Genomic DNA, 13843 nt, shown 5'->3' with positions numbered 1-13843 from the left:
AGCATTAATTCTAGGTAAACATGCACATAGTTTTTGAATGAACTCACAATGGCGTTGTTCCAAGCATCTTAAAAAAGTAACCACAGATCTTTTGTGGATGTTGGCATGTGCAAATTCTGCTGCCTCTTCATGTAATCCAAAACATTTGGTGATGGTACTGCATGATGGATAAGTATCTGCCTGTATTTCCCATCATTGAGAACAACATTCATCCTGACCAAATCCCCATCTCTATTTTCTGAAATGGAGCCTTAAACTTGCAAGGAACATCCACCATGCTTCACTGACTGCTTCCTTCAGACACTCATTGTTTTACATTATTGTAGCAAAAAGAAATTAACATATTAATTATATTATATTTCAGGGTGTCCCTGGGAAAAATGGAATTTCGGTAAGTTTGTCTTGCACACATGCATTCTATTTTAAATACATCAAAATAGTTGTACTTATTGCATTTTTAAAATAGTATTTCTAGACTCATTTAAAATGCAGAGAATATATTTAAAATATCTATGTGCTATAAAAGGTTTGCAGGGTAAACTGCATAATTTATATTTTTTACCTTTAAAATATGAATAGGATTAAAAAAAATGCAATTACTTGCATTCACTGAAAATATGAATTAATTGAAAACTATGAACAGTAACATAGTATTTAAGGTTGAAGGAAGACTTTAAAGGGCCACTGTCACCCCCTCCATCCGTTATAAACTAAAAGAGCCACCTTGTGCAGCAGTAATGCTGCATTCTAACAAGGTGGCTCTTTTAGTTTTTGCTTCTGTTATTTTCTCACTAAAGCATTTTATAATTTTCCCTAAATACCTATCTTTAGCCAGGGAGGCAGGTCTGAAGCCCCCTCTTTGAAGCGCCCAACTGCCGTCACTCATCTCTTCTGGGGCGCTGGTCGTCGCCCCTTCAGCGCTGTTTTCGTCTGAAATCCGGCACCTGCCGGGTTCCTGTGCGGGCAGTGCGGCCACCCTGTTGCTGAATCCCCGCCCCGCACTGTGCATAATGCATAACACAGTCACTGGCAAGACCAAGTGTTATAGGGTGAGTTAAAGAGCAGAATCAACTGAATTGTAGCTACTAGCTACATGTTTGTGACCAGCATACAAAGGTTTGTTAACCTCTTCTCAACACCAAAGGAAACCAAATTCATTTAACATGGGATCCAAACACACAGGCTAAATGGAAGATCTGCAATTCACAATACGCAATGATCTTCAACCCCTCAATCTCCCAGGTTGGAGTGACACACTCGTGATAGATTTATGGGAAAAACAGAGTCATAACCAAAATGTGCCACACATCCTTGGTTACCTTCGTCACTTGTTGATCCCAGGCAGACATCCAATTCAGTTGTATTTTAATCTGCCATTGAATATTGATTCTGTTCAGTATAAAGACATTTGAAAAAACAGGAGTTGAATAAAAATTATTGTACTTTACAATAAAAACATTCTTTTAACTTATTTTCATATTGACCTTATTTTCCTTTTATTTCACGCACTGAAATTTTGTCCTGTTGCTTACATTCATTTTCTCACTATTCCACTCTTTGTGGGAAAATATGAGCTTTCAGTTTCTTCTATTATAAATTTGACAAGTCTAGCTGTAAAGTTAACATGTTAAAGTTAAGGTGCACTATAATCAATGGCTTAATCTTACCAAGAAACTGAATTATTTTTTATTTTATCTTAGGGCGAGAGAGGTATCCCTGGGTTACCGGGAAAAGCAGGTGCTAAAGGAGAAAAGGTAAGTTTTCTGGTAATGGTGTAAGTCACAAAATATTGATGACAAAAATCAATGCCAAAGTGTTGGTACCAATCTTAACATAAGACATGGTAAGGTGTTGGTATCACCCTCTTGGTAACGGCCATTATTGAACTGGTGGCAGGTCCTCTTTAATGTAACACATGCATTATGCTGGGTTTACATATCCAAGTACGGATTGTGATACATGGATTATCCACAGGACTACTGACCCAAACTTAAGGGCCTCGCAGTTGTATATGAGGCTGTGAAGTTCGGTTCAGGAGTCTTGTGGACAGTTCTTAAATTATATTCCCCACTCAACCATGACACACAGATTATTGAATGCGGCATAAATATGACGTTTGCCATTTTGTTCTGCTGAAGTGCATTAAAAATGATCAGTAGTGGGACCTAAAGTTTCTGTAAATGGAAAAAGTTGTTTAGTTCTTTCCAATCTTTCTGTCACATGTTCTGCTTAATATAAACAAGTAAGCTATACATTTCTATAGTTTGCTCAAATGATCTACCATTTCATGTATTAGGCATCCATCCTCCTCACATCAGTACATTGAATGTATAGAATCAGCATCGGACTGGAGCACCTTGGGCCCACCAGAGAAAATCATTCTTGGGGCCGACTATGTAGCTACATAGAAATACATTCAAGACCATCAATTGTGCGGTAAAACACGCTAATATCAGGGCATAATATAAGGTAGTACATGTCTTAATTATATAGCAGGGGTTGGGGTAGCCCCTCTCATAGAATATAAAGTAGCCCCCCTCATAGAACATAATGTAGCCTCCCACAGAATATAATGCAGCCCCCCACAGAATATAATGCAGATCCCTCATAGAATATAATGCAGCCCCCCTCATAGGGTATAATACAGCACCCCACAAAATATAATGCAACCCCCTCATAAGGCATAATGCAGCCCCCCCCATAGAATATAATGTAGCTCCCTCATATGGCATAATGCAGCCCCTCCACAGAATATAATGTAGCCCCTCAGAGTATAATGCAACCCCCCATAGAATATACTGTAGCCCCTTCATAGGGCATAATGCAGCTCCCCTCATATAGTATGATGTAGCCACCTGAGAGAATAATGCAGCCCCCACATATAATATAATGCAACCCCTCCACAGACTATAATATATCCCTCTCAGAGTATAATGCCAACCCCTCATAAGGCAGTCCCCACATAGAACATACTGTAGCCCCTCATAGGGCATAATGAAGCTCCCCTCATAAAGTATGATGTAGCCCCCTCAGAGAGTAATGCTGCCTCCACAGAATTATAATGTAGCCCCCTCATAGGGTATAATGCAGCCCCCCTGAAAGGGTATAATGCAGCCCCCTCCACTATCTCTATTATCTTTTTTCTCCCCATCCACTATGGTACTCATTACAACCTCCATCATTGCCTCCTTCCCCACCACCATTGTCCTTTCCACCACTACCATCTTTGTCCTTTACACCACAACCATCATTGCTTTCTTCCCCACCTTCATTACCCCACCACCATCATCATCATCATCATTGCCTCCAGCACCATCATCATTGCCCCCAACACCATCATCATTGCCCCAGCACCATCATCATTGCCACCACCATCATCATTGCCTTCAGCACCATCATCATTGCCCCCACCACCATCATCATTGCCCCCTCCACCATCAACATTGCCTCCAGCACCATCATCATCATCATCATCATTGCCCCCACCACCATCATCATCATCATTGCCTCCAGCACCATCATCATTGCCCCACCACCATCATCATTGCCTCCAGCACCATCATCATTGCTCCCATCACATCATCATTTCCCCCACCATCATCATTGCCCCCAGCACCATCATCATTGTCCCCAGCACCATAATCATTGTCCCCAGCACCATCATCATTGCCCCAGCACCATCATCATTGCCCCAGCACCATCATCATTGCCCCCACCACCATCATCATTGCCCCCTCCACCATCAACATTGCCTCCAGCACCATCATCATCATCATCATTGCCCCCACCACCATCATCATCATCATTGCCTCCAGCACCATCATCATTGCCCCCACCACCATCATCATTGCCTCCAGCACCATCATCATTGCCCCCATCACATCATCATTTCCCCCACCATCATCATTGTACACCGCACCATCATCATTGCCTCCAGCACCATCATCATTGCCTCCAGCACCATCATCATTGCCTCCAGCACCATCATCATTGCCTCCAGCACCATAGTCTTTGCCCCACCACCATCATCATTTCCCCCAGTGCCATCATCATTGCCTCCAGCACCATCATCATCATTGCCCCACCATCATCATCATCATTGCCTCCACCACCATCATCCTTGCCTCCACCACCATCATCATTGCCTCCAGCACCATCATCATTGCCCCCACCACCATCATCATTGCCCCCAGCACCATCATCATTGCCCCCACCACCATCATCATTTCCCCCAGCACCATCATCATCGCCCCCAGCACCATCATCATCGCCCCCAGCACCATCATCATTGCCTCCAGCACCATCATCATTGCCTCCAGCACCATCATCATTGCCTCCAGCACCATCATCATTGCCTTCAGCACCATAGTCTTTGCCCCCACCACCATCATTTCCCCAGCATGATCATTATTGCCTTCAGCACCATCATTGTTGCCCCCTCCACCATCAACATTGCCTCCAGCACCATCATCATCATCATCATTGCCCCCAGCACCATCATCATCATCGCCCCCACCATCATCATCATCGCCTCCAGCACCATCATCATTTCCTCCAGCACCATCATCATTGCCTCCAGCACCATCAGCATTGCCTCCAGCGCCATCATCATTGCCTCCCCCACACACACACAGCTGCACACATGGAGGCAGAGACGCACACACACAGACACACACACAGCCGCACACATGCAGGCACACTCGCGCATACACACACACAGCACCCACTCACCTCTCCACACGTTCCTAGCAGCCGCAGCACATCCCGGCAACTTTCTGTCTGAAACAGCCGCGCTGAATGATGACGTCATCCAGCCGCGCTGATTCAGACAGGACGTGCCGGGCAGGAAGGAGGATGGCGTGGATCACTGCAGCTCCGCTCTGATCCCAAGCTGCAGGGATTGCAATCAAGGATCACCGCCCTTTAGGTGCTCACCTCTGGGGCCCCCCATTCAGCAGCAGCGGCGGGCAGTGTTAGCCTCAGCCTGCGCCAATGCTGTCTTCCATTAAAGTGAAATAGTGTTCACACCTCTCCACGCCCATGGGGGCATGGGGAAGCGTGAATATTCATGTCTCTTTAGCAGTGGGGACAGGCTCCTGTCCATCTGCTGCTTTCTGGCACCAGAAGGGCCCCCTTGACTCAGCGGCCCCATAGCAGCTGGGTGTGCCGCTATTAGCGACACTCCACTGGCTGGGGGGCCCCTGGAGCAGTGGGGGCCCTAGGCGGCTGCTGGCCAATATCCCAGCAGGTGTCAGTGGCTGGGCCCACCGGAAAATCCTCCAGTTCTCCGGTGGGCCAGCCGACCCTGCATAGAATGAACAAATGTGGTAAGTGTGACACTAGTCACAACCCACAGCTAGGCCGTGAATCAGCGCAGTCAGATGTTCCGGGGTCAATACCAAAAGATCATAAAGTAAACCAAAGGAAAATACGAAGTTGTAAGTCAGGTCACATCCCAGGGTCAGAATACCAGATAAATAGCAGATAAGCAAAGGGGTAATAACAAACGGGTAGTCTGAACACGGTTCAAAGGTCAGCAGCATAGTATCAGATGCAAAGGGGCAATAACAAACCAGTTGGTCTGAACACGGTCCAAAGGTCAGGAGCAGAAGAAGATGAGAACTTACAGCACAGGGTACAGGCGAACACACCAGACAGCATAAGCTACAACAAGCTTTTAACTGGCAGACAGCTCACCTAAATAACAGGGCAATTACCAAGAACATGGAGCACCTGTGGAAATCTCAGCATCTTCCAGGCAGATAGGTCAACTGAGCTGTCAATCAAAGCATCGGCACCTTAGCACACCCCAGCACAGGATATGATGACAGAGCCATCCATCACAGAGTCCCAGACATTCTGAGCAGAGGAATCGTTAAAGTAAGGCTAATGTATGTTCGTGAGCTGTATATACATTATGGTATTAATACTGCAACATCTTTATCAATATGCTAAATGACTTTTTTTCATCAGTATTTACACAAGAAAATCCCATGGCAGACAAAATGACTAGTGATAAAAATTCCCCATTAACTGTCACCTGCTTAACCCAGCAGGAAGTACAGCGGCATCTAAAAATCATTAAAATTGACAAATCTCCGGGCCCGGATGGGATACACCCCCAGGTACTGCAGGAATTAAGTACAGTCCTTGATAGACCATTATTTTTAATCTTCAATGAGTCCATAATAACAGGGTCTGTGCCACAGGACTGCGTATAGCAAATGTGGTGCCAATATTCAAAAAGGGGACAAAAACTGAACTCAGTAACTATAGGCCAGTAAGCTTAACCTCTACTGTGGGTAAAATCCTGGAGGGCATTCTAAGGGATGCTATACTGGAGTATCTGAAGAGGAATAACCTCATGACCCAGTATCCGCACGAGTTTACTAGGGACCATTCATGTCAGACTAATCTGATCAGCTTCTATAAAGAGGTAAGTTCCGGACTGGACCAAGGGAACCCAGTGGACGTAGTGTATATGGATTTTTCAAAAGCCTTTGATACGGTGCCACACAAAAAGTTGATACATAAAATGAGAATAATGGGGATAGGGGAAAATATGTGTAAACGGGTTAAGAGGTGGCTCATGGATAGGAAACAAAGGTTGGTTATTAGTGGAGCACACTCGGACTGGGTTGGGGTTAGCAGTGGGGTACCACAGGGGTCAGTATTGGGTCCTCTTCTTTTTAACATATATATTAATGACCTTGTAGAGGGCATTCAGAGCCGAATTTCAATATTTGCAGCTGACACTAAACTCTCCAGGGTAATCAATACAGAGGAGGACAATTTTATATTACAGGATGATTTATGTAAACTAGAAGCTTGACCTGATAAACGGCAAATGAGCTTTAATAAGAATAAATGTAAGGTCATGCAATTGGGTAGAAGTAATAAGATGTATAACTATGCGCTTAATTCTAAATCTCTGGGCAAAACCGTCAATGAAAAAGACCTGGGAGTATGGGTGGATGACAAACTCATGTTCAGTGGCCAGTGTCAGACAGCTGCTACAAAGGCAAATAAAATAATGGGATGCATTAAAAGAGGCATAGATGCTCATGAGGAGAACATAATTTTACCTCTATACAAGTCACTAGTTCGACCACACTTAGAATACTGTGCACAGTTCTGGTCTCCGGTGTAGAAGAATGACATAGCTTAACTAGAGCAGGTGCAGAGAAGAGCGACCAAGGTTATTAGAGGACTGGGGGGTCTGCAATACCCAGATAGGTTATTACACTTGGGGCTATTTAGCTTGGAAAAACGAAGGCTAAGGGGTGATCTTATTTTAATGTTTTTTAATATATGAGGGGACAGTACAAAGACCTTTCTGATGATCTTTTTAATCATAGACCTGAGACAGGGACAAGGGGGCATCCTCTACGTCTGGAGGAAAGAAGGTTTAAGCATAATAACAGACGCGGATTCTTTACTGTAAGAGCAGTGAGACTATGGAACTGTTATGATTTGGTGACCTTGGAGCAGCATGAAAACTTTCACTGGAGTAGGTGGTCACTATACTGACCGCAATCCTGAAGTTAATACCGCAACTAGAAGTAGCTGTGGAGTGTACCTAACAATCCTAGACACCTCGTCACAGCCGGAGGACTAAATACCCCAAAAGAAGGAAATAGGAATACTATCTTGCCTCAGAGCAGAACCCCAAAGGATAGACAGCCCCCCACAAATATTGGCGGTGAGTCAGAGAGGAAAAACATACACAGGCAGAAAAACAGGATTTAGCACACGAGGCCACTCTAGCTAAAATAGGACAGGATAGGACAGAGTTCTGTGCGGTCAGTATTAAAACCCTTCAAAAATATCCACAGCAGAATATACAAAAACTTCCTCCATCTAACTAAAGACGTAGGAGCGTATATCTGCAACTCCAGTGAATCCAACATTCAGAGCAGGAATACTATCAAAAACAAGCACACAGCCAGTGTGCTACAAAAAAAGAAACAGACACTTATCTTTGCTGAAATGGCAACCAAGCAGGAGAAGCCAGAAAGAGATCCATCATATCCCAAAAAACATTGACAACTGGCAAAGACTAATGAGTCCTGCAAGCCTAAATACCCCAGTCAGAACTGCAATTAGCAGATACACCTGTCCAAGACTGCAGCCCAGGAACAACTGCATTACCATCTGCTACCACCAGAGGGAGCTCAAAAGCAGAATTCACAACAGGAACTCTCTGCCGTATGATGTTGTAATGAGTGATTCATTAATTAAATTTAAGAGGGGACTGGATACCTTTCTGGAAAAGTATAATGTTACAGGGTATATATACTAGATTCCTTGATAGGGCGTTGATCCAGGGAACTAATCTGATTGCCGTATGTGGAGTCGGGAAGGAATTTTTTTCCCCAAAGTGGAGCTTATTCTTTGCCACATGGTTTTTTTTACCTTCCTCTGGATCAACATGTTAGGGCATGTTGGGTTAGGCTATGGGTTGAACTAGATGGACTCAAAGTCTTCCTTCAACCTTAAAGGGAACCTGTCACCCCGTTTTTTCAGATTGAGATATAAATACTGTTAAATAGGGCCTGCGCTGTGTGTTACTATAGTGTATGTAGTGTACCCTGATTCCCCACCTACGCTGCGCAATACATTACCAAAGTCGCCGTTGGATCTCGGCTTTGGGAAAATGGCCGCCGCGATCTCTTGTGCGCACGCGCGGCATCCCGTTGCCATTTTCCTGAAGCCCCGTGCAGCAGAGCACTCCATCTGTGCACGCGCGGCCCCAGGAAGATGGCCGCCCCCACCGATGACAGGGGGTGATAGCGCAGATCGCGCGCTCCTTGTTCACGTGCCCACAGTGGATTAGTCACCTCAACATGCGCACACCACTACGCCACCAACGTAAAGCTGAGGAAGAAACAGCGCTGTGAACACGCCCACCCGACCTGACCAGCCTGATTGACAGGCGAAAACGGCGACTTTGGTAATGTATTGCGCAGCGTAGGTGGGGAATCAGGGTACACTACATACACTATAGTAACGCACAGCGCAAGCCCTATTTAACAGTATTTATATCTCAATCTGAAAAAACGGGGTGACTGGTTCCCTTTAATAACTATGTTACTAAGATGCTTTGAAAATGTAATGGATTTTTCATGTATTCAAATTTGATTTTTACAGGGCGATTCTGGTATCGGACGTCAAGGACCTCCAGGTGTTCCAGGACCACCAGGTCCCCCAGGACCAGTAAACACACTGAAACAATTAGTAAGTTAATGAGTATCTCCAAGACTGTGCAAACATTAATATGATTGTTATGTATCATGTGGGTCTATTAAAAATGAATCGATTGGTCTACTGCAATTCGACTTGATTAGAATATCCTGAAGTTCACAGGTCCCAGGAAATTCAAAATGAAATTCAATAGGATAGCAAAAGAAAAGCCTGGCACCATTTCATACACAACTACTGCTGAAGATTGATTGCAATACACAGAAAGCAGGCTGATGATGTAAGATGCCACAGCGCAGGTGTCCTTACAATGTTTCGCAGCTATCACATCACATGGTCTATTGCAGCCAATCAGAGGGGCTATCATAGAGGCTATAAAAGATGAAGGCAGGAAACACAGTGGTCATAATTTGATTTTATAGTCTAAGGATAAGATATCACAGCACACAACTCATTATACTGTACAGCCCGCTGATTGGCTTAGATATTTGCGGCACTTCCACAAGTCAATTGAACAAACAAGACGAGGGGAGAAAATGCCAAATATACAAAAGTCTTTAACAAGCATGTGTGCTGCAACAATGCTACTGGCTGTTGAGACTATTGGTAAATGTGGTAGCATAAGAGAGAAAAAAAAACATACTGCATTAAAAAATATTGGAGCTGCTAGCAGCATTACCGTGCACACTACTGACAGCAACAGTAATAGTACTATATGCAGGTCACACTTGACCTCCTTTGCATCTGGCAAGCATATCAGTGACGAGAAGCAAAGGGTTCAGTGAAATGTATGTCACATCCCTTGTCTCAGTCAGAGAAGGATGATGTAGCCTCTGACAGTGACACCATCAGTCAGAGTTTTGCGCAATCCATCTCTGCCGTCATAACAATCAGTGTACATAGCACAATCAGTGTACATAGCAGAATTTCAACAATGTCAAAAACACCTTTTTCTGTTTTTTCCACTCAGTCCCTTAACCTACAGAACATAGTGGGGGCTAATAAAAATACTTAAAAAAAAAAACTTCCTCCAGAGATGAACATTAAGTCTTTGTACTCTTATGACATGGGGCAAAAGGACATGAGTGAGGTGATTCTAACATCACCTCACTCTGCTGTTGCATTGCTTACTCTGCCAGCTGTGATGGTTGGGGCACTGGCAGTGGGACTCTGAGTCAGAGCAAATTGAGAAAGGAATCAGGTGTCGGGTAGTGAGTTCAAGATATTTCCCACACTGAGACAACTGTGAGCTGACTAAAATTTAATGCTAATGATGATTGGGAACCAAATTGGGGTTGCCGAGGTGGTGATATTAGAGCAGGAGGATGTTGACGTCAACATTAGAGGGCAAAACCAATGTTTAGTCTAAAGAGTTTCTTCAGTGTTATCCTTGGGAGCAGGTGATATCATGACTGCAGTTGGTGGAGGAGACTCCTTCTCCTCATGATCATCTTTTTAGTAACTAGTCCACATCTGCAAAAAGTGCCTTGAAATTGTTATTGTCACTTCATTATTCTTACCTACTGCACACTGGTCTTTCTCCCAGAATTATGGTATGGGGTAGAATAATGTAGCAAAATCCCTCAATTCTTCAAACTTCATAAGGCAAACCCTTACTGCTCCACTACCCCAACCACTCCATATACCAGACCTCTGCCCTTCCCTAATAACCTCCCTCTCCAACATCACTGAAGGAGAGCTTACTCACCTCCTTTCCAAATCACACCTCACCACCTGTGCACTTGACCCCCCCATCCCTCCGCACCAGCTCCCCAACCTCACTAACACGCTCATTCCAGCCCTAACCCATCTCTTCAACCTATTGCTATCTTCTGGTACCTTCCCCTCTGCCTTCAAACATGCCACCATCACACCCATCCTCAAAAAACCCAACCTTGACCCAACTGCTATGTCCAGCTATTGTCCCATGTCACTGCTCCTGTTTGCTTCCAAACTCCTTGAACAGCATGTCCATGCTCAACTTTCCTCCCACCTCTCATTAAACTCTCTCCTTGACAACCTCCAATCTGTTTTCTGCCCCCACCACTCCACTGAAACTGCCCTGACCAAAATTACTAATGACTTACTTGCAGCCAAAGCTAACAGACAGTTCTCCATCCTCCTCCTTCTCGACCTGTCCTCTGCCTTTGACACAGTTGACCACAGCCTACTGCTTCAGACTCTTTCTTCCCTTGGCATCAAAGACCTTGCCCTGACCTGGATTGCCTCATTCCTTTCCGACCACACATTTAGCGTTTCCCACCCCACACTACCTTCTCATCCTGCCCTCTTTCTGTTGGAGTTCCTCAAGGCTCTGTCCTGGGGCCCCTACTCTTTTCCATCTATACCCTTGGCCTAGGACAACTTATAAAGTCCCATGGCTTCCAGTACCACCTGTATATGGCTGACACTCAGATCTACTTCTCTGGTCCAGATTTCCCCTCTCTGCTGTCCAGAGTGTTTCTCAGCCATATCCTCCTTCTTCACATCTCTCTTCCTAAAACTCAATTTAGACAAAACTGAACTCATCATCTTTCCTCCATCTCCCCTACCCGACCTATCTATTATGGTAAACGGCATCACGCTCTCTCCCACACCTGAAATCCGCTGCCTCAGAGTAACTCTCGACTCTGCCCTGTCCTTCAAACTGCACGTCCAAACTCTTGCCATCTCCTGTCACCTCCAACTCAAAAATATTTCTAGAATCCATCCCGTCCACAGCCATCAATCTGCTAAAGCTCTTGTGCATGCCCTCATCATCTCCCACCTTGATTATTGCCACACCCTCCTCTGTGGCCTCCCCGCTAACTCTCTTGCACTACTCCAGCCTGTCCTCAACTCTGCTTCCCGACTAATCCACCTCTCTCCTCGCTACTCCCCTGTTTCTCCCTTCTTCAAATCCCTCCACTGGCTAACGATTCCGCAACGAATCTAGTTCAAACAACTAACACTGACCTACAAAGCCATCCACAACCTGTCCCCTCCCTATATCTCTGAAATAATCTCCCAATATCTTCCCTCACGTAATCTTCGATTCTCACAAGACCTCCTACTCTCCTCCACACTTATTTGTTCCTCACACAACCGCCTCCAAGATTTCTCCCGAATATCCCCCATCCACTGGAATTACACACCTGAACACATTTGATTATCCACCACCCTCGGATCCTTCAGGCGGAACCTGAAAACCCATCTCTTCAGGAAAGCTTACAGCCTGCAATAACCATTCTGCCACCTCACCACCACCTGAGCTGCCGCCTCATCACCACCAGAGCTGCTGCACCCCCTATCTTCTATCTCTTCTCCATTATCCCGTAGAATGTAAGTCCGCAAGGACAGGGTCCTCTCTCCCCTCTATACCAGCCTGTCATCGTAAATTTGTTTACTGTAAAATATATCTATAACTTTGTATGTAACCCCATCTCATGTACAGCACCATGAAATTAATGGGGCTATATAAATAAATAATAACTAGATGGTGGCCCGATTCTAACGCATCGGGTATTCTAGATTATGCATGTCCACGTAGTATATTGCCCAGTCACATAGTATATTGCCCAGTAACGTAGTATATTGCCCAGCCACGTAGTATATTGCCCAGCCACGTAGTATATTGGCCAGCTACATAGTATATTGCCCAGCCACGTAGTATATTGCCCAGTAATGTAGTATATTGGCCAGTGATATAAAATAAAAAAAAACATATACTCACCTTAGTCCTGGCTCCTGTGTACGGTGCACGCGGCAGCTTCTGGTCCCAGGGTTGGTATGACTATGAGCGCAGGACCTGTGATGACGTCGCGGTCACATGACCGTGACGTCATGGCAGGTCCTTCTCGGGCAGGCACGCAGGACCTGTGATGACGTCCCGGTCACATGACTGTGACATCATAGCAGGTCCTTGTCCCAAAGCATCCTTAGCACCGGAACCTGCCGGCGGACAGGACGTGACGTCGAAGGGTGAGCATAACATTTTTTTTTTATTATTATTATTTGTAACATTAGATCGTTTTACTTTTGATGCTGCATACGCAGCATCAATAGTAAAAACTTGGTCACACAGGGTTAATAGCTGCGTAACCGGAGTGCGCTACACTGCGCTCTGGTAACGCTGGCATTAACCCTGTGTGAGGGCTAACTGGATGACTGGAGGGGAGTATGGAGCGGGCACTGACTGCAGGGAGGAAAGAGCGGCCTTATTGCCGCCGGACTGTGCCGGTCGCTGATTGGTCGTGGCTGTTTTGCCGCGACCAATCAGCGACTTGGATTTTCATGACAGGGGCCGCGACCAATGAATATCCGTGACAGACAGAAGGACAGACAGACGGAAGTGACCCATAGACAATTATATAGTAGATAATACTTAGTACAGTAACAGCACAGCGTTACATTGATTTGTTTGTGAAAGAGTGGCACACATTCTTGGGTACAACCATATTGCCAAATGTCTCAGGAATCGTTTTTCAAAATGATGCCAGGCTACATATTGCTTATGCTATTCTCTACAGCCTGCATCGTCAACATGTGCTACCATAGTCAGCAGAATTTCCAAAGTTTACTTTCATATAGCTCATCTCTTATACAATTGATCATCAATTGATCATCAATTGTAAATAGAACTGCCAGCAGCAGATTTTGATGT

General features: G+C 45.0%; 1 protein-coding gene across 2 annotated transcripts in view; it reads left to right on the top strand.

Annotated features, from left to right (window-relative positions):
- Positions 1–13843, top strand: part of COL15A1 (collagen type XV alpha 1 chain) — a 1189398-nt gene that overhangs the window by 494822 nt on the left and 680733 nt on the right. For both annotated transcript variants that reach the window (XM_069730463.1, XM_069730464.1), the window contains exons 9-11: positions 365–391; positions 1701–1754; positions 9151–9237. In XM_069730463.1, coding sequence (XP_069586564.1) covers positions 365–391; positions 1701–1754; positions 9151–9237 — 168 coding nt within the window. The remainder of the gene's footprint in view (positions 1–364; positions 392–1700; positions 1755–9150; positions 9238–13843) is intronic.

This window comes from Ranitomeya imitator, chromosome 6, assembly GCF_032444005.1.
Source record: "Ranitomeya imitator isolate aRanImi1 chromosome 6, aRanImi1.pri, whole genome shotgun sequence".
Taxonomy (NCBI): Eukaryota; Metazoa; Chordata; class Amphibia; order Anura; family Dendrobatidae; genus Ranitomeya; species Ranitomeya imitator.
Note: the sequence above shows the minus strand (reverse complement) of the source record. Positions and strands in the feature narration are given on the sequence as shown.